The sequence below is a fragment of the Ranitomeya variabilis genome, chromosome 5, assembly GCF_051348905.1.
Source record: "Ranitomeya variabilis isolate aRanVar5 chromosome 5, aRanVar5.hap1, whole genome shotgun sequence".
NCBI lineage: Eukaryota > Metazoa > Chordata > Amphibia > Anura > Dendrobatidae > Ranitomeya > Ranitomeya variabilis.
The window spans coordinates 180,083,472-180,103,276 of NC_135236.1; the positions used below are offsets into that span (position 1 = coordinate 180,083,472).

The window sequence follows — 19,805 nt, forward strand, 5'->3', positions numbered from 1 at the left end:
ATTTGACCACAGACAATTAAGACGGGTCGCACCCTAGTGTGACAGAATTAACAGCTGATACCCCATATGTGGGAGAAAACTACTATTTGGGCGCATGGCAGAGCTCGGAAGGGAAGAAGTGGTGTTTTGTAATGCAGACTTTGATGGAATGGTCTGCGGGCGTCACGTTGCGTTTGCAGAGCCCCTGATGTACCTAAACAGTAGAAACCTCCCACAAGTGACCCCATATTGGAAACTAGACCCCCCAGGGAACTTATCTAGATGTATTGTGAGAACGTTGAACCCCCAAGTGTTTCATTAAAGTTTATAACACAAAGCCGTGAAAATAAAAAATCTTTTTTTTCCACAAAAATTATTTTTTAGCCCCCAGTTTTGTATTTTTCCAAGGGTAACAGGAGAAATTGGACCCCAAAATCGGTTGTCCAATTTGTCCTGAGTATATATGGGGGTAAACCACTGTTTGGGCGCACGGCAGAGCTCGGAAGGGAAGGAGCACCGCTTTACTTTTTCAACGCAGAATTGGATGGAATTGAGATCGGACATCATGTTGCATTTGCAGAGCCCCTGGTGTGCCTAAACAGTGGAAACCCCCCAATTCTAACTCCAACCCTAACCCAACACACCACTAATCCTAATCCCAACCCTAACCACAATCCTAACCCCAACACACCCCTAACCCTAATCCCAACCCCAACACACTCCTATCCCCAACACACCCCTAATCCTAATCCCAACCCTAACCATACTCCTAACCCAGGTACACCCCTAACCCAACCGTAAACACAATCCAAACCCTAACCCCAACTCTAGCCCCAACCCTAACCCCAACTTTAGCCCCAACCCTAACTTTAGCCCCAACCCTAACCCTAACTTTAGCCCCAACCCTAACCCTAATTTTAGCCCCAACCCCAACTTTAGCCACAACCCTAACTTTAGCCCCAACCCTAACCCTAACAGGAAAATGGAAATACATTTTTTTATTTTATTATTTTTCCCTAACTAAGGCAGTGATAAAAGGAGGTTTGATTTATTATTTATAGCGGGTTTTTATGTTTGGCAGCTGTCACACACTAAAAGACGCTTTTTATTGCAAAAAATATTTTTTGCCTTACCACATTCTGAGAGCTATAATTTTTCCATATTTTAGTCCACAGAGTCATTTGAGGTCTTGTTTATTGCGGGACAAGTTGACATTTTTATTCGTACCATTTTCGGGCACATGACATTTTTTGATCGCTTTTTATTCGGATTTTTGTTAGGCAGAATGAACAAAAAACAGCAATTCGTGAATTTCTTATGGGGGGTGTTTTTATATCGTTCCGCGTTTGGTAAAATTGATAAAGCAGTTTTATTCTTCGGGTCAGTACGATTACAGCGATACCTCATTTATATTTTTTTAATGTTTTGGCGCTTTTATACAATAAAAACTATTTTACAGAAAAAATAATTATTTTTGCATCGCTTTATTCTGAGGGCTATGACTTTTTAATTTTTTGCTTATGATGCAGTATGGCAGCTCATTTTTTGCGGGACAAGATGACATTTTCGGCAGTACCATGTTTATTTATAACCGTCTTTTTGGTCGTGTGTTATTCCAATTTTTGTTCGGCGATATGATGATAAAGCGTTGTTTTTTGTCTTGTTTTTTTTTATGGTGTTCACTGAAGAGGTTAACTAGTGGGACAGTTTTATAGGTCGGGTCGTTATGGACGCGGCAATACTAAATGTGTACTTTTATAGTTTTTTATTATTATTTACATAAAGAAATGTATTTATTGGAACAATATATATATATTTTTTATTTATTTAGGATTTTTTTTCACACATGATAATATACGGTATATTTTGTTTACTTTTTTACTTTGTCCCAGGGTGGGACATCATGGTATAGTGTCAGATTGCTGATCTGACACTTTTCACAGCACTGTGTCAGATCAGCGATCTGACAGGCAGTGCTGCAGGCTTGCCGGCGCCTGCTCTCAGCAGGCGCCTGCAAGCCACCTCCCTGCAGGACCCGGAAGGAGCCCCACGGCCATCTTGGATCCAGGACCTGCAGGGAGGAGACGCGCGATGATTCACTATGCCGCCGGAACACTGAGATCATGTTTGATCGCAGTGTTTCTGGGGTTAATGTGCCGGGAGCGGTCCGTGACCGCTCCTGGCAGCCGGATGTCAGCTGTAATCACAGGGGGAGCGCGGCCGATCATCTATGACATACCATCCCGTCCCTGGGAATTAAGTCCCAGGTCACCTCGACGGGATAATACGTCAAATGGCAGAAAGGGGTTAAACCATTGCTGAATTGTGATGTATGTGTACACGGCACATCGGATCTAGGTATATGGAGTGGGCTGAGGACCTGAGGGCTGGTATCCGCTGTGTTGTACAGCTTGCACTTGGAACTCCATCTGTAGATAATGAAGGCTGAATGGTAGAAGAGGTGACAGTTACAATGCTGTAATTTTATATCCTGATGTCACTTGAAGCTTTGTTCTCCCACTTCCCATATGCTGCTCCCGTATATTAGTTATGTCTAGCCAGATGCTTATTGCCTGAGCCTGACACAACTGATAACAAAGTTGTATACTTTGTGCACTGGTCTGGCCTCTATAGTCGAATTAAAAAATGCTGCATGCAACGTTTTTAGATCCAAATCTAGAACTGTTTCGACACAACTAATGTGGCAGATGATGTAGCCAATTCCATTGAGAACTATGGGATCAGTTCAGGTCTTTCATCAGGGCTGTAAGATCAGAGTAGGAGTCGTGGAGTCAGAGTCAGTGCCCATTTTTGAGGAGTCGGTATAAAATGGACCAACTCCTAAAATATATAATAAATTGGGTACAGTAATTCAGTGCAGGATGTGCTGTAAATTTTTTCATAAGAATTTGGGAAAGTTATGAAATGTCCTGTAAATGTCTGTCCTGTTCCTCATCTAAGGATCTAGGCTTTTAGTGGAGATGAATCTGTGCTGCACTTTATGTACATGCTAAGTAGTGAGGAAGCTGTGGAGTCAGAGTCGGGAGTCAGGGAAATGGAGTAGTCGAAAGTTTGGCTTACAGACTCCACATCCCTGCCTTTCACTACCACATCAGATGGAAAAACAGACACCCCAGATGACTGAATCGAGGGGAACGAGACACAAAAGTGGCACAAAACCTGGAAGTAAATATTTGTGTTATCTCTGACTTTACATCAAAAATATTGCAGACATATATCATAATATACATTGCTAATAAACTTTAGATGTTAGGTTTTTATATTATACCAACACATATATCTTCTGTAATGTTTTGTTTCAAAAACAACATGAAATACCGACCTTTGACGTTTGGCGAAAAGTGAGCGAGATGTCTTGTCACAAACAGCTTCAGTTGCTCATCTAAGTTACAGGAATCAAGACTGATATTCCAAGAGCGAATACCTGTAAGAAAAAAAATCTGCGTTCTTTTATGCAATGCAAAAATCACACCAAATTACATATTATTTACAGCAATTCTAATGTAATAATAAATATATAATATATAATAAATGTAATCATATTGTATCACAGGATATAAGTATTTTCAAAGTGCTAATGTAAAAACCACTGTAGAAAGCAAGAAAACAGCTTGGCACAGCCTAAAGCTGAATGATTACTAACTATTAAGAAACATATCTATTTAGGGCTTCAGGAAAGAGATTATATTTTTAAATTCTTCCATCTATTTATATCTAGAATCTATACTTTGGTTGCATTTACATGCGCTGAGTTCAGACCGTTAAATATTGAAATCGTTTGGTGCTTATTTCTCGCCCTCTTTACACCGGCTGACAAAGAATGATGGGGACAGAACAATCACTGCTAGATCAATCTGTCCCCAAAAAGTATCATGTAATCAGCAGCACATCTGTGGTTTACACCGGGCGATGTGCTGATCAGAACAGTGATTTTTGTTCCACCATAAACAATCGAAACATCTAATGAATGAGCAGCATTTTGCTTTCATTGGGCGATTGTGAACATGTTTACACCTATGAACTCTCATCTGCGCTACCAGTGTCTATAAATGTGGCACAAACACTGTGTTTTACACACACATATGTAAACTCACACATATAGCACATACATGCACACATGCATGTATACAAAGAGCACATACACACACATATATATGTATACATAGAGCACAAACACACATACACATATCTTCACATACACAGTATATATGTGTGTATATATATATATTTATTTATATATATATTTTTACCACCAATAGTACATACATTCTAGGCTAAACCACATCATAGAGACACTCAGACAGAGACACACCCATCCATTCACTCGGCTGTGTCATACTGGACGGGTCCTTCAGAAACAGACGCTCTTTATAACCTTTTATACTCTGACCAAGAGATGAGGACACTATACTAATTAAGAATTACCAAAAAATGTTTAGCCCCTTCATGACACAGCTCTTTTTTCTTTTTTGCGTTTCCGTTTTTCGCCCCCCTTCTTCCCATAGCTATAACGTTTTTATTTTTCCGTCAATATGGCCCTGTGAGGGCTTGTCTTTTGCGGGAAGAGTTGTACTTTTGAGCGACACCATTGCTTTTACCATGTCATGTACTCGAAAACGGGAAAAAGATTCCAAGTGCGGTAGGTGAAATTGCAAAAAGGTGCAATTCCACAACTGTTTTTTGTGCATTTTTTTTAACCATATTCACCAAATGCAAAAACTGACCTGCCATTATGATTCTCCAGGTCATTATCAGTTCATAGACACCAAATATGTCTAGGTTCTTTTTCATTTAAGTGGTGGAAAAAAAATCCAAAGTTTGTTTAAAAATTTTTTCAGGATCTGGGGCCAGGTGAGGGCTTTTTTTTTTTTTAAACAATACATTTTTATTGAATTTTACAAATAGGGTGAAGAAAACCTCAATGCAGACATGTTTACAGCATACGTACAAGAGGGCATAGAAACATTTAACAAACAAACAACAGGGTAGGAGGCAAGGGGGGGGAGGGAAGCCCGAGGAGGGGGGTATATTTTGTCCAGTTCCAGTTAAAGGGAACCTGTCACCAGTTTTTTTGCCTATCAACTAAAAATATCATCTAGTAGAGTGTGAGCTATACATTCCCCAACTACTTGTGAAACCCCCCGACTCCCCATGAATCCCCCATAAGAACATTTTATATTTCTCCTGCGCTGTATGGAAATATCCTCGGTCCGGTCCAATGGGAATTGGTTCTGGCCCCTCTTCCCACCCCAAATGCATGCTCCAGAAGTACTATGTCCCTGAAGTCTTTCGCTGTGTTCCGGGACGTAGCTTACCGGTGCATGCGTACTAATGCTTTTCGGCTTTGCCCGCAGTTGGGCAAAGCATACTGCGCATGTGCAGAAGGCAATTTGAAGGCGCACGCGCGGGCCTGTACGCGAACATCGCTATTCACAGAACGGAATGCGTACAGCACGCTGATTTGGGGTGGGGAGAGGGGCCAGAACCAACACCCATTGGACCGGACCGAGGATATTTCCATACAGTGCAGGAGAAATATAAAAGGTTCTTATGGGGGATTCATGGGGGGTTTCACAAGTAGTTGGGGAATGTATAGCTCACACTCTATTAGATTATATTTTTAGTTGACAGGCAAAAAAACTGGTGACAGGTTCCCTTTAAGTGATTCAATCAGAATCAGGAGGATCTGGATTGGTTAGACAAAATGCAGGTGTGGCAAAGGGGGTGTGGTTGGCATGCTCCGCCCAGGGAAGCCATATTTTCTCAAATTTACTAACTCTGTCTGTAAGTATCGCAGATAATTTTTCATTGATCATATACCAAGAAAGGCGTTTTTTAACTGCAGATAACTCTAGACTTGTTTTTTTCCAAGCTAATGCTATGGTTTGTTTGGCTGCCAGGAATATAAATGTGATGAGGGCTTGAGTGTGTTTAGGGATGTTGGGAATACGTTTGTTGAGTAAAGCCTCCCAAGGGTTTTTTATTACGTTTATGTTTGTTATTGAGATCAGGCGATATATTCTAATCCAAAATCTACGTACAATCGGGCATAGCCACCATATATAGAACATATCTCCTGTGGGTTTGCACCCTCTAATTCAATTTGGAGAGTAGTTAGCGACTGCCTTAGCCACTCTGGCTGGGGTCAGGTACCACCTGGTCAACACCTTATAATTAGTTTCCAGCATAAGGGTATTTAATATTCCTCCAGTAGAGGAGGACCAGATTTGGGACCATTCTGAATCAGTTAGAGTGGAACCAATATCAGACCCCAGCGAAAAGTGTAGTTTAAACAGCGCCTATGTGAGGGGGAGTTGATATATGAGTAGAGAAGTGACATAATGCCTGGTGCATGTGGATTTTGACGGCATCTTTGTTTAAAGGGAGTAAAGGTATAGGGAGGGGTAGAATTTTTTAGTAATGAATTGACAAAGTTTTTAAGTTGCAAATAACAAAACACCTCTCCGGGGGGAAATGGTATTTTTCCCTCAGGACCGAGAATGGAATAATCCCATCAACATTGAAGAGATGATGGACTCTGGTTATCCCTGCAGTGACCCATAAACGGAAGTTCCTAAGGGATTCTATACCTGGGGGGAACTGGAGATTGCCCCAAAGGGGGGCGAGGGGCAAGAATGGTGAGATTAGCTGGGAGGAATATTTCAACGAATCCCAAATCAAAAGAGAGTGCGCTATAATAGGATTCGAGATATGCCTACTCTGAGCTGCGAGAATCCATAATAATGCATCGAGGGTACCCGAGTGACATTCAGGGGACTCTAGAGAAAGCGACAGAGGAGGTTCAGAATAGGCATGGTATAGGGTGAATTGACCTAATTGGGCTGCTTGGTAATATTTAGAAAGGTTGGGAACCCCCAAACCCCCCTTTAAACTATGATGATAGAGGGTAGCTCTATTAACCCTGGGGAGGCCACCCCTCCAGACAAAATTATCAACTAGTCGTTGGGCTATTTTGAGGTAGTATGAAGGGACAGGGACTGGCAAAACTCTAAATAAATAAAGTAATTTGGGGAGAATAGTCATCTTCAGTGCACGCACACGGCTAAGCCAGGAGAGATGTAACTTCTCACATGACTGGAGTAGCAAACGAAGTTTGCGGAACATGTGGGGATAATTGGCTGCAAAAAGGGAGTCTAAATTGGCTGTCAATTTCACTCCTAGGTAATCCAGGTGGATAGTACCCATTGAAGCGGAAAGTCATGCTGGAGCTGTGAAACAAAAGATGAAGGAAGGGATATATTCATGGCGTATGATTTTGAATGATTAACCTGTAAACCAGAGATATGTTCAAAATTACTAAGGGCTTGAAGTAAGGCCGACAAGGATGTCTGTGTCGTTGATAAGAGAAGTAGCATGTCATCCGCAAACATAAAGAGTTTGTGGGAAACTGACGCTATTTCTACACCTAGTATATTAGAATTGAGTCGGAGGTGAATAGCTAATGATTCGAATGCCAAAAGGAATAGTAAGGGTGATAGGGGACATCCTTGTTGTGTACCTCTACTAATAGGGAAGAGCGGAACCATTATAATGTACGTAAGCTGATGGGGAGCTGTAAAGAGCATGAATCCATGAAATAAAGTAGTTGGGAAACTTCCACTTGCGCAAGACCGCAAACAGATAAGGCCAAGAAATAGAGTCAAAGGCTTTTTTAATATCCAGCGACAATAACATGCTTGATAGGTTGCGCTGTTTGCAGAGGTGCAGCAGATGGGAGACCCTCCGTATATTATCTGAGGCTTGTCTACAAGGAACAAAGCCGACTTGATCTCTATGTATAAGGCTATGTGCACACGTTCAGGATTTCTTGCAGAAAATTCCTGAGAAAAACCTGAAATTTTCTGCAAGAAATCTGCATGCGTTTTTGATGCGTTTTTTTCCGGACATTTCCCAATGCATTTTATAGTGGGAGATCCGAAAAAAAAAAGTAAAATTAATGAACATGCTGTGTTTTTACCGCGATGCTATTTTTTCGCGGAAAAAACGCATCATGTGCACAAAACATGCAGAATTCATTCTAAATGATGGGATGCTTATTGTATGCTGTTTTTTTGCGGTTTTATAGCGTTTTTATCTCGAAAAACCGTGAAAAAAACGCGAAAAATCAGCAACGTGTGCACACAGCCTTAGATTTCCCAGGCCTGAGTAAAAGCACGGAGATAGAATTTTAGGCCGGGATCACACATACGCGAGATACGGCCGAGTCTCGCAGGTGGAAACCCTCCTCTGGCGCCGGCACTCCGGACATGGTGCTGCACGCTCCACTCCCAAGTGCCGGTGCCAGAGGAGGGATTTCACTTGCGAGACGTATCACGCGTATATGTGATCCCGGCCTTAGCCAGTATCTTAAGGTCTATGTTAATAAGGGATATTGGTCTATAGTTAGATCAGAGTAAGTGATCGGAGTTTGGTTTTGGTATCATGGATATTGCAGCCATTAAAGAAGCTCCTCCTGGTTTGTTACCATCCCTTAAAGAGTTAAAGTAGTTAGTGAGGTGAGGAACTAGAACCGATGAGTATTTTTTTATAGTAAAGGGCCGTAAATCCATCAGGACCTGTTTTTTTTATTAATTTTCAGCTGTTGAATAGCTATTTCTATTTCACTGGGAGTGATGGCTTGATTTAGGAGATCAATCATGTTAGAACTAAGGGCTGGAAGAGGAATAGAAGCTAAAAAGGTATCCAACGTGTCTGAATTTGGTGGTAGTGGTAGAAAGTGGTCAGGATGTTATATAACTGCCTAAGCTTTTGCAGAAACAAATGAGTAATTTGTTGTGGATTGGATGTAATGCCTGAAGCTGTACGCAAATGTATGGGGGGACGAGGTAGGGGTAGGCATTTTAAACAGCGAGCTAGGTGAGGGCTTATTTTTTGCGTGCCGAGTTGACGTTTTTAATGATACCATTTTGGTGTGTATACGATCTTTGATCATCCGTTATTGCATTTTGATGCAATGTGGCGACCAAAAAAAGGAATTCTGGGGGTTTGACTTTTTTTTCTGCTACGCTGTTTACCGATCGGATTAATTCTTATAGCTCGATAGATTGGGCGATTCTGAACATGGTGATACCAAATATGTGTATGTTTGATTTTTTTTATTGTTTTATATTGAATGGGGCGAATGGGGGGTGATTTGAACTTTTATATTTTTTTAAATATTTGTAAAACTTTTTTTTTTTACTTGTTGCATGCTTCAATAGTGACCTTGGGAGACTAGAAGCTGCATTACTTCGATCGCCTCTGCTACACTCTGGCGATGATCAGATCACCTGTGTGTAGCAGAAATGCTCGCTTGCTATGAGCACCAACCACCAGGCGGTGCTCATAGCAATCCAGCTATGACAACCATAGAGGTCTGCTGGAGACCTCTGGTTGTCATGCCAACCCATTGGTGACCCACAATCGCATGACGGAGTCACCGATGGGTGGGATTTTCGGCACGCTTCCCAGAAGCGCAAGTTAAATGCCTCTGTCAGAGATTGAAAACAGCTGACATGTGCTAGGAAAGATGTGGGCTCAAATGGGAAGACACGACATGCGCAGTACATGTACGGCACATGTCATGAAGGGGTTAATAGGTTTTAAAATAAGAAGAACGTTTTCATAGGAACATCTACTCAAACTAAGTTAAATTTGAATCATTAAGCACCATTTTGGTGTTCCAAAATCCCTATGACAAAACTTCCTGTCTTGTGTTGTTATGGAGTTACTAGGGTGGTCACTAATGGAAATGTTGACCTTAATGCCTTGTGCATTCTGCCTGATAACTGTTTGCACAGCTAGGAGTTAAGGAGGTACCCTAACCCTAATTATATTTTATAGTTATGGTTTTTTTTAGTTTGTTAGGAAACCCATCATGAACATCAGAAGAGTGAAGCCTGCAGGGAGAGCTCTGTTATGACCTGGTGGTTACGGAGAAGCACTGATATGACCTGGTGGGTAAAATGAGTCATGGGACAAGCTCTGTGAGGTGGTAGCTTTACTGACCGCGGTTCCTAATCCTAACACCAACACTAGAAATAGCCGTGGGACGTTCCTGTCACTCCCTAGACGCCTCGTCACAGCCTAAGAACTAGCTACCCCTAAAGATGGAAACAGAAAACTATCTCGCCTCAGAGAAATTCCCAAAAGGAAAGATAGCCCCCCACAAATATTAACCGTGAGTAGAGAGGGAAATGACATACACAGAAATGAAATCAGATTTTAGCAAAGGAGGCCAATTCTAATCTAGATAGACAGAAAATAGAAAAGGATACTGTGCGGTCAGTATTAAAAACTAAAAATCCACGCAGAGTTTACAAAAATGATCTCCACACCGACTCACGGTGTGGAGGGGCAAATCTGCTTCCCCAGAGCTTTCAGCTAGCCTGAATATTTCATAATGACAAGCTGGACAAAAGAAACATAACTTAACTGAGCAGTAAGGTCCAAAGCAAATGGACAACCAAAGAACTAGCAAGAACTTATCTTATGCTGAAATGGACAGGCCATCAGAGAAATCCAAGTAGAGATCTGAATCCAACCCAGAGAACATTGACAGCTGGCATGGACTACAGACCAGAGCCAAGTTAAATAGGAAGGCCAGTGAAGCCGATTAGTGAAAGCAGCTGCTGCAGAACCTCAAGGAGCAGCAGTTCCACTCAAAACCACCAGAGGGAGCCCAAGGGCAGAACTCACAAAAGTACCATTCATAACCACAGGAGGGAGCCCAAGAACGGAATTCACAACAGTACCCCCCCCTTGAGGAGGGGTCACCGAACCCTCACCAGAGCCCCCAGGCCGATCAGGATGAGCCAAATGAAAAGCATGAACCAAATCGGCAGCATGGACATCGGAGGCAAAAACCCAAGAATTATCCTCCTGGCCATAACCCTTCCACTTAACCAGATACTGAAGCTTACGGCTCGAAAGACGAGAATTAAAAATCTTCTCCACCACATACTCCAACTCCCCCTCAACCAACACCGGAGCAGGAGGGTCAACGGAGGGGACCATGGGCACCGCACATCTCCGCAACAAAGATCTATGGAACACATTATGAATGGAAAAAGAAGCTGGAAGGGCCAAACGAAAAGACACAGGATTGATAATTTCAGAAATCTTATAAGGACCAATAAAGCGAGGCTTGAACTTAGGGGAAGAAACCTTCATAGGAACATGACGAGAAGACAACCAGACCAAATCCCCAACAAGAAGCCGGGGACCAACGCACCGACGACGGTTAGCAAAACGCTGAGCCTTTTCCTGAGACAACGTCAAATTGTCCACCACATGAGTCCAAATCCGCTGCAACCTGTCCACCACAGAATCCACACCAGGACAGTCCGAAGGCTCAACCTGCCCCGAAGAAAAACGAGGATGAAAACCGAAGTTACAAAGAAAAGGCGAAACCAAAATAGCCGAACTAGCCCGATTATTAAGGGCAAACTCGGCCAATGGCAAGAAGGTCACCCAATCATCCTGATCAGCAGACACAAAGCATCTCAAATAGGTTTCCAAGGTCTGATTGGTTCGCTCCGTTTGGCCATTTGTCTGAGGATGAAATGCTGACGAAAAAGACAAATCAATGCCCATTCTAGCACAAAAGGACCGCCAAAACCTAGAAACGAACTGGGAACCTCTGTCAGACACAATATTCTCCGGAATGCCATGCAACCGAACCACATGCTGAAAGAACAATGGAACCAAATCAGAGGAGGAAGGCAACTTAGGCAAAGGTACCAAATGGACCATCTTAGAAAACCGGTCACAAACCACCCAGATGACAGACATCTTCTGAGAAACAGGAAGATCAGAAATAAAATCCATGGAAATATGCGTCCAGGGCCTCCCAGGGACCGGCAAAGGCAAAAGCAACCCTCTAGCACGGGAACAGCAGGGCTTGGCCCGGGCACAGCTCCCACAGGACTGCACGAAAGAACGCACATCCCGCGACAAGGAAGGCCACCAAAAGGACCTGGCAACCAAATCTCTGGTACCAAAAATTCCAGGATGACCAGCCAATACAGAACAATGAATCTCAGAAATTACCTTATTAGTCCATCTATCAGGAACAAACAGTTTCCCCACTGGGCAGCAGTCAGGTTTATCAGCCTGAAACTCCTGAAGCACCCGCTGCAAATCAGGGGAGATGGCAGAAAGAATAACCCCCTCCTTGAGAATACCAGCCGGCTCAAGGACTCCCGGAGAATCAGGCAAAAAACTCCTAGAAAGGGCATCAGCCTTCACATTCTTAGATCCCGGAAGATACGAGACCACAAAATCAAAACGGGAGAAAAACAGAGACCATCGAGCTTGTCTAGGATTCAACCGCTTGGCAGACTCGAGGTAAATCAGATTCTTATGGTCGGTCAAGACCACAACGCGATGCTTAGCTCCCTCAAGCCAATGTCGCCACTCCTCAAATGCCCACTTCATAGCCAACAATTCCCGATTGCCGACATCATAATTACGCTCAGCAGGCGGAAACTTTCTGGAGAAGAAAGCACACGGTTTCATCAAAGAGCCATCAGAACTTCTCTGAGACAAAACGGCCCCTGCCCCAATCTCAGAAGCGTCAACCTCAACCTGAAAAGGGAGAGAAACATCTGGCTGACGCAGTACAGGGGCAGAAGTAAAGCGACGTTTAAGCTCCTGAAAGGCCTCCACAGCCGCAGAGGACCAATTCACCACATCAGCACCTTTCTTCTTTAAATCGGTCAAAGGTTTAACCACACTAGAAAAATTAGCAATGAAGCGGCGATAAAAACTAGCAAAGCCCAAAAATGTCTGAAGGCTCTTCACAGATGTGGGTTGAGTCCAATCATGAATGGCCTGGACCTTAACAGGGTCCATTTCAATAGCCGAGGGAGAAAAAATGAAACCCAAAAAAGAAACCTTCTGATCTCCAAAAAGGCACTTAGACCCCTTCACAAACAATGCATTAGCATGAAGGATCTGAAATACCATCCTGACCTGCTTCACATGAGACTCCCAATCATCGGAAAAAAACAAAATATCATCCAAATATACAATCATGAACTTATCCAGATAATCCCGGAAAATATCATGCATAAAGGACTGAAACACAGATGGAGCATTGGAGAGCCCGAAAGGCATCACAAGATATTCAAAATGGCCTTCGGGCGTATTAAATGCTGTTTTCCATTCATCGCCCTGTTTAATACGAACAAGATTATACGCCCCTCGAAGGTCGATCTTGGTAAACCAGCTAGCCCCCTTAATCCGAGCAAACAAATCAGAAAGTAAAGGTAAAGGGTACTGGAATTTGACTGTGATCTTATTGAGAAGGCGATAATCTATACAGGGCCTCAAGGAGCCATCCTTCTTGGCAACAAAAAAGAACCCCGCTCCCAACGGTGACGAAGACGGGCGAATATGCCCCTTCTCTAAGGACTCCTTTACATAACTCCGCATAGCGGCATGCTCTGGCACAGACAGATTAAAGAGTCGACCCTTAGGGAACTTACAGCCAGGAATCAAGTTAATAGCACAATCACAGTCCCTATGAGGAGGTAGGGAACTGGACTTAGGCTCATCAAATATATCCTGGAAATCCGACAAAAACTCAGGAACTTCGGAAGAGGAAATCGACATCAAAGGAATATCACACTGCATCCCTTGGCAACCCCAACTAGTCACAGACATAGATTTCCAATCCAGCACCGGATTATGTAGCTGTAACCATGGAAAACCCAGCACAACTACATCATGCAAATTATGCAACACCAAAAAACGAATATTTTCCTGATGTGCTGGAGCCATGTACATGGTCAACTGTGTCCAGTACTGAGGTTTATTCTTGGCCAATGGCGTAGCATCTATCCCCCTCAAGGGAATAGGACTCTGCAAAGGCTCCAAGGAAAAACCACAGCGCTTGGCAAATTCTAAGTCCATTAAGTTCAGGGCAGCGCCAGAATCCACAAATGCCATTACAGAAAAGGACGACAATGAGCAAATCAGGGTAACAGACAAGAGAAATTTAGGCTGTACAGTACTAATGGCAACAGACCTAGCGACCCTCTTAGTACGCTTCGGGCAATCAGAAATAGCATGAGTAGAGTCACCACAGTAAAAACACAGCCCATTCTGACGTCTGAATTCCTGCCGTTCTGCTCTAGTCAAAATCCTATCACATTGCATAGGCTCAGGACTCAGCCCAGAGGACACCGCCATATGGTGCACAACCTTACGCTCGTGCAGGCGCCAATCAATCTGAATGGCCAGAGACATTGATTCGTTCAAACCAGAAGGTATGGGGAACCCCACCATAACATCTTTAAGGGCTTCAGAAAGACCCTTTCTGAAAATAGCTGCTAGGGCATCCTCTGTTGTGAATTTGGATTCTGGGCTCCCCCGGTGGCTACTGGTGGAATTGAACTTGTGACATCATCTTCCCTGTTCACCTGTTCTGATTAGATCTGGGTGTCGCTATATAACCTGGCTTCTCTGTTAGATGCTTGCCGGTCAACAATGTTATCAGAAGCCTCTCTGTGCTTGTTCCTGCTCCCAGACATCTACTAGATAAGTTGGGCATTCGTCCATGTTTTGTTTTTGTATTTTGGTTCCAGTTCACAGCTGCAGTTTCGTTACTGTGTCTGGAAAGCTCTTGTTGATCAGGAATTGCCACTCTGGTATTATGAGTTAATGCCAGAGTCCTAAAGTAATTTCTGGATGTGTTTTGTTAGGGTTTTCTACTGACCATGAAAGTATGCTTTCTGTCTTCTGCTATCTAGAAAGCGGACCTCAAATTTGCTAAAACTATTTTCCTGCTGCGTTTGTTGTTTCATCTCATATCACCGCCAATATATGTGGGGGGCTTCTGTCTCCTTTTTTGGGCATTTCTCTAGAGGTGAGTCAGGTCTTATATTTCCCTCTGCTAGCATTATTTAGTTCTCCGGCCGGCGCTGGGCATATAGGGATAAAAAGTAGGACATGCTACCTGGCTACTTCTAGATGATGCGGTAGGTTTAGTTCATGGTCAGTATAGTTACATCTTCCAAGAGCTTGTTCCTATAGAGGCTTATGCTAGTTCTCTGGCCATGGAGATCATGACAGTTTGACCGGCCCACTAAAGGGTTAAAATCCTTGGCTGAGAAAGGAGAGAAATAAGAAGTCTGCTGAGAGTTTTTTTTTTTTTTTTTTTTTTTTTTCTCTGTGCTCTTAATTGGATCACTTGCCAGTCTGTCTATGCTGCAGTCTTTTTTTTTTTTCTCTCTCCTTATAATCTTTGAATGGCTTTGTGTTCACCTGTTAATAATGGATCTTCAGAGTGTAACTGCAGGTTTGAATAATCTCACCACGAAAGTACAAAATTTGCAAGATTTTATTATTCATGCTCCGGTATCTGAGCCGAGAATTCCTTTGCCGGAATTCTTCTCAGGGAATAGATCTAGCTTTCAGAATTTTAGAAATAATTGTAAGCTATTTTTGTCCCTGAAATCTCGTTCTGCTGGAGACCCTGCACAGCAGGTTGGGATTGTGATTTCCTTGCTCCGGGGCGACCCTCAAGACTGGGCTTTTGCATTGGCACCAGGGGATCCTGCGTTGCGCAATGTGGATGCGTTTTTTTTGGCCTTGGGCTTGCTGTATGAGGAACCTCATTTGGAACTTCAGGCAGAAAAAACTTTGATGTCCCTATCGCAGGGGCAAGATGAAGCTGAAATTTACTGCCAAAGATTCCGTAAATGGTCTGTGCTTACTCAGTGGAATGAGTGTGCCTTGGCGGCTACTTTCAGAGAGGGTCTCTCTGATGCCATTAAGGATGTTATGGTGGGGTTCCCTGTGCCTGCGGGTCTGAATGAGTCCATGACAATGGCCATTCAGATCGATAGGCGTCTGCGGGAGCGCAAACCAGTGCACCATCTGGCGGTGTCCACTGAGAAGACGCCAGAAAGCATGCAGTGTGATAGAATTCTGTCCAGAAGCGAGCGGCAGAATTTTAGACGGAAAAATGGGTTGTGTTTCTATTGTGGGGATTCTACTCATGTTATATCAGCATGCTCTAAGCGTACTAAAAAGCTTGATAAATCCGTTTCCATTGGCACTTTACAGTCTAAATTTATTTTGTCTGTGACCCTGATTTGCTCTTTGTCATCTATTACTACTGACGCCTATATCGACTCTGGCGCCGCTTTGAGTCTTATGGATTGGTCCTTTGCCAATCGTTGTGGGTATGATTTAGAGCCTTTGGAAACTCTTATTCCTCTGAAGGGGATTGACTCCACCCCATTGGCTAATAATAAACCACAATACTGGACACAAGTGACTATGTGTATTAATCCGGATCACCAGGAGACTATTCGTTTTCTGGTGCTGTATAATCTACATGATGATTTGGTGCTGGGATTGCCGTGGCTGCAGTCTCACAACCCAGTCCTTGACTGGAGAGCTATGTCTGTGTTGAGCTGGGGATGTAAGGGGACTCATGGGGACGTACCTTTGGTGTCCATTTCATCATCTATTCCCTCTGAAATCCCTGAGTTCCTGTCTGATTATCGTGACGTCTTTGAAGAACCCAAGCTGGGTTCACTACCTCCGCACCGTGAGTGCGATTGTGCTATAGATTTAATTCCGGGTAGTAAATACCCAAAGGGTCGTTTATTTAATCTGTCTGTGCCTGAACATACTGCTATGCGAGAATATATAAAGGAGTCCTTGGAAAAGGGACATATTCGTCCATCGTCATCTCCCTTAGGAGCCGGTTTTTTCTTTGTGTCAAAAAAAGACGGCTCTTTGAGACCATGTATTGATTATCGGCTTTTGAATAAAATCACGGTTAAATATCAATACCCATTGCCGTTGCTGACTGATTTGTTTGCTCGCATAAAGGGGGCCAAGTGGTTCTCTAAGATTGATCTCCGTGGGGCGTATAATTTGGTGCGGATCAGGCAGGGGGATGAGTGGAAAACCGCATTTAATACGCCCGAGGGCCACTTTGAGTATTTGGTGATGCCTTTTGGTCTTTCTAATGCCCCTTCAGTCTTCCAGTCCTTTATGCATGATATTTTCCGCGATTTTTTGGATAAATTTATGATAGTGTATCTGGATGATATTCTGATTTTTTCGGATGACTGGGACTCTCATGTCCGGCAAGTTAAGAGGGTTTTTCAGGTTTTGCGGTCTAATTCTCTGTGTGTCAAGGGTTCTAAGTGCGTTTTTGGGGTTCAGAGAATTTCCTTTTTGGGATATATTTTTTCTCCCTCTTCCATTGAGATGGATCCTGTCAAGGTTCAAGCTATTTGTGATTGGACGCAGCCCTCTTCTCTTAAAAGTCTTCAGAAATTTTTGGGCTTTGCCAACTTTTATCGTCGATTTATTTCTGGTTTTTCGGATGTCGTTAAGCCATTGACCGATTTGACTAGACAGGGTGCTGATGTTGCTAATTGGTCCCCTGATGCTGTGGAGGCCTTTCAGGAGCTTAAGCGCTGTTTTTCTTCTGCCCCTGTGTTGCGTCAGCCTGATGTGACTCTTCCTTTTCAGGTTGAGGTCGACGCTTCTGAGATCGGAGCTGGGGCAGTGTTGTCGCAGAAAAGTTCTGACTGCGCCGTGATGAGGCCTTGTGCCTTCTTTTCCCGTAAATTTTCGCCCGCTGAGCGGAATTATGATGTTGGGAATCGGGAGCTTTTGGCCATGAAGTGGGCGTTTGAGGAGTGGCGCCATTGGCTCGAGGGGGCCAGACATCAGGTGGTGGTATTGACTGACCACAAAAATTTGATTTATCTTGAGACCGCCAGGCGCCTGAATCCTAGACAGGCGCGCTGGTCATTATTTTTTTCTCGGTTTAATTTTGTGGTATCGTACCTACCAGGTTCTAAGAATGTTAAGGCGGATGCCCTTTCTAGGAGTTTTGAGCCTGATTCACCTGGCAACTCTGACCCCACAGGTATTCTTAAGGAGGGAGTTATCTTGTCAGCCGTTTCTCCAGACCTGCGGCGGGCCTTGCAGGAGTTTCAGGCGGATAGACCGGATCGTTGTCCGCCTGATAGGCTGTTTGTTCCTGATGATTGGACCAGTAAAGTCATCTCTGAGGTGCATTCTTCTGCGTTGGCAGGTCATCCTGGAATTTTTGGTACCAGGGATTTGGTGGCAAGATCCTTCTGGTGGCCTTCCCTGTCACGAGATGTGCGAGGCTTTGTGCAGTCTTGTGACGTTTGTGCTCGGGCCAAGCCTTGTTGTTCTCGGGCTAGTGGATTATTGTTGCCCTTGCCTATTCCTAAGAGGCCTTGGACACACATCTCGATGGATTTTATTTCAGATCTGCCTGTTTCTCAGAAGATGTCTGTCATCTGGGTGGTGTGTGACCGTTTTTCTAAGATGGTTCATTTGGTTCCCCTGCCCAAATTGCCTTCTTCTTCCGAGTTGGTGCCCCTGTTTTTTCAAAATGTTGTTCGTTTGCATGGTATTCCTGAGAATATCGTTTCTGACAGAGGAACCCAATTTGTGTCTAGATTTTGGCGGGCATTTTGTGCTAGGATGGGCATAGATTTGTCTTTTTCGTCTGCTTTTCACCCTCAGACTAATGGCCAGACCGAGCGGACTAATCAGACCCTGGAGACATATCTGAGGTGTTTTGTGTCTGCTGACCAGGATGATTGGGTTGCTTTTTTGCCATTGGCGGAGTTCGCCCTCAATAATCGGGCCAGCTCTGCCACCTTGGTTTCCCCGTTTTTCTGTAATTCGGGGTTCCATCCTCGATTTTCCTCCGGTCAGATGGAATCCTCGGATTGTCCTGGAGTGGATGCGGTGGTGGAGAGATTGCATCATATCTGGGGGCAGGTGATGGACAATTTAAAGTTGTCCCAGGAGAAGACTCAGCTTTTTGCCAACCGTCACCGTCGTGTTGGTCCTCGGCTTTGTGTTGGAGATTTGGTGTGGTTGTCTTCTCGTTTTGTCCCTATGAGGGTCTCATCTCCTAAGTTTAAGCCTCGGTTCATCGGTCCGTATAAAATATTGGAGATTCTTAACCCTGTTTCCTTCCGTTTGGACCTCCCTGCATCCTTTTCTATTCATAACGTTTTTCATCGGTCGTTATTGCGCAGGTATGAGGCACCGGTTGTGCCTTCCGTTGAGCCTCCTGCTCCGGTGTTGGTTGAGGGTGAGTTGGAGTACGTTGTGGAAAAAATCCTAGACTCCCGTGTTTCCAGACGGAGACTCCAGTATCTGGTCAAGTGGAAGGGATATGGCCAGGAGGATAATTCTTGGGTCACTGCATCTGATGTTCATGCCTCTGATCTGGTTCGTGCCTTTCATAGGGCCCATCCTGATCGCCCTGGTGGTTCTGGTGAGGGTTCGGTGCCCCCTCCTTGAGGGGGGGGTACTGTTGTGAATTTGGATTCTGGGCTCCCCCGGTGGCTACTGGTGGAATTGAACTTGTGACATCATCTTCCCTGTTCACCTGTTCTGATTAGATCTGGGTGTCGCTATATAACCTGGCTTCTCTGTTAGATGCTTGCCGGTCAACAATGTTATCAGAAGCCTCTCTGTGCTTGTTCCTGCTCCCAGACATCTACTAGATAAGTTGGGCATTCGTCCATGTTTTGTTTTTGTATTTTGGTTCCAGTTCACAGCTGCAGTTTCGTTACTGTGTCTGGAAAGCTCTTGTTGATCAGGAATTGCCACTCTGGTATTATGAGTTAATGCCAGAGTCCTAAAGTAATTTCTGGATGTGTTTTGTTAGGGTTTTCTACTGATCATGAAAGTATGCTTTCTGTCTTCTGCTATCTAGAAAGCGGACCTCAAATTTGCTAAAACTATTTTCCTGCTGCGTTTGTTGTTTCATCTCA

General features: G+C 43.8%; 1 protein-coding gene across 1 annotated transcript in view; it reads right to left on the reverse strand.

Moving 5' to 3' along the window:
* MAP1A (microtubule associated protein 1A) overlaps window positions 1-19,805 on the reverse strand; it is a 394,919-nt gene that overhangs the window by 314,460 nt on the left and 60,654 nt on the right. Inside the window, exon 2 of the mRNA XM_077263606.1 lies at window positions 3,323-3,424. Within this exon, the coding sequence (XP_077119721.1) occupies window positions 3,323-3,424 (102 nt within the window). The remainder of the gene's footprint in view (window positions 1-3,322; window positions 3,425-19,805) is intronic.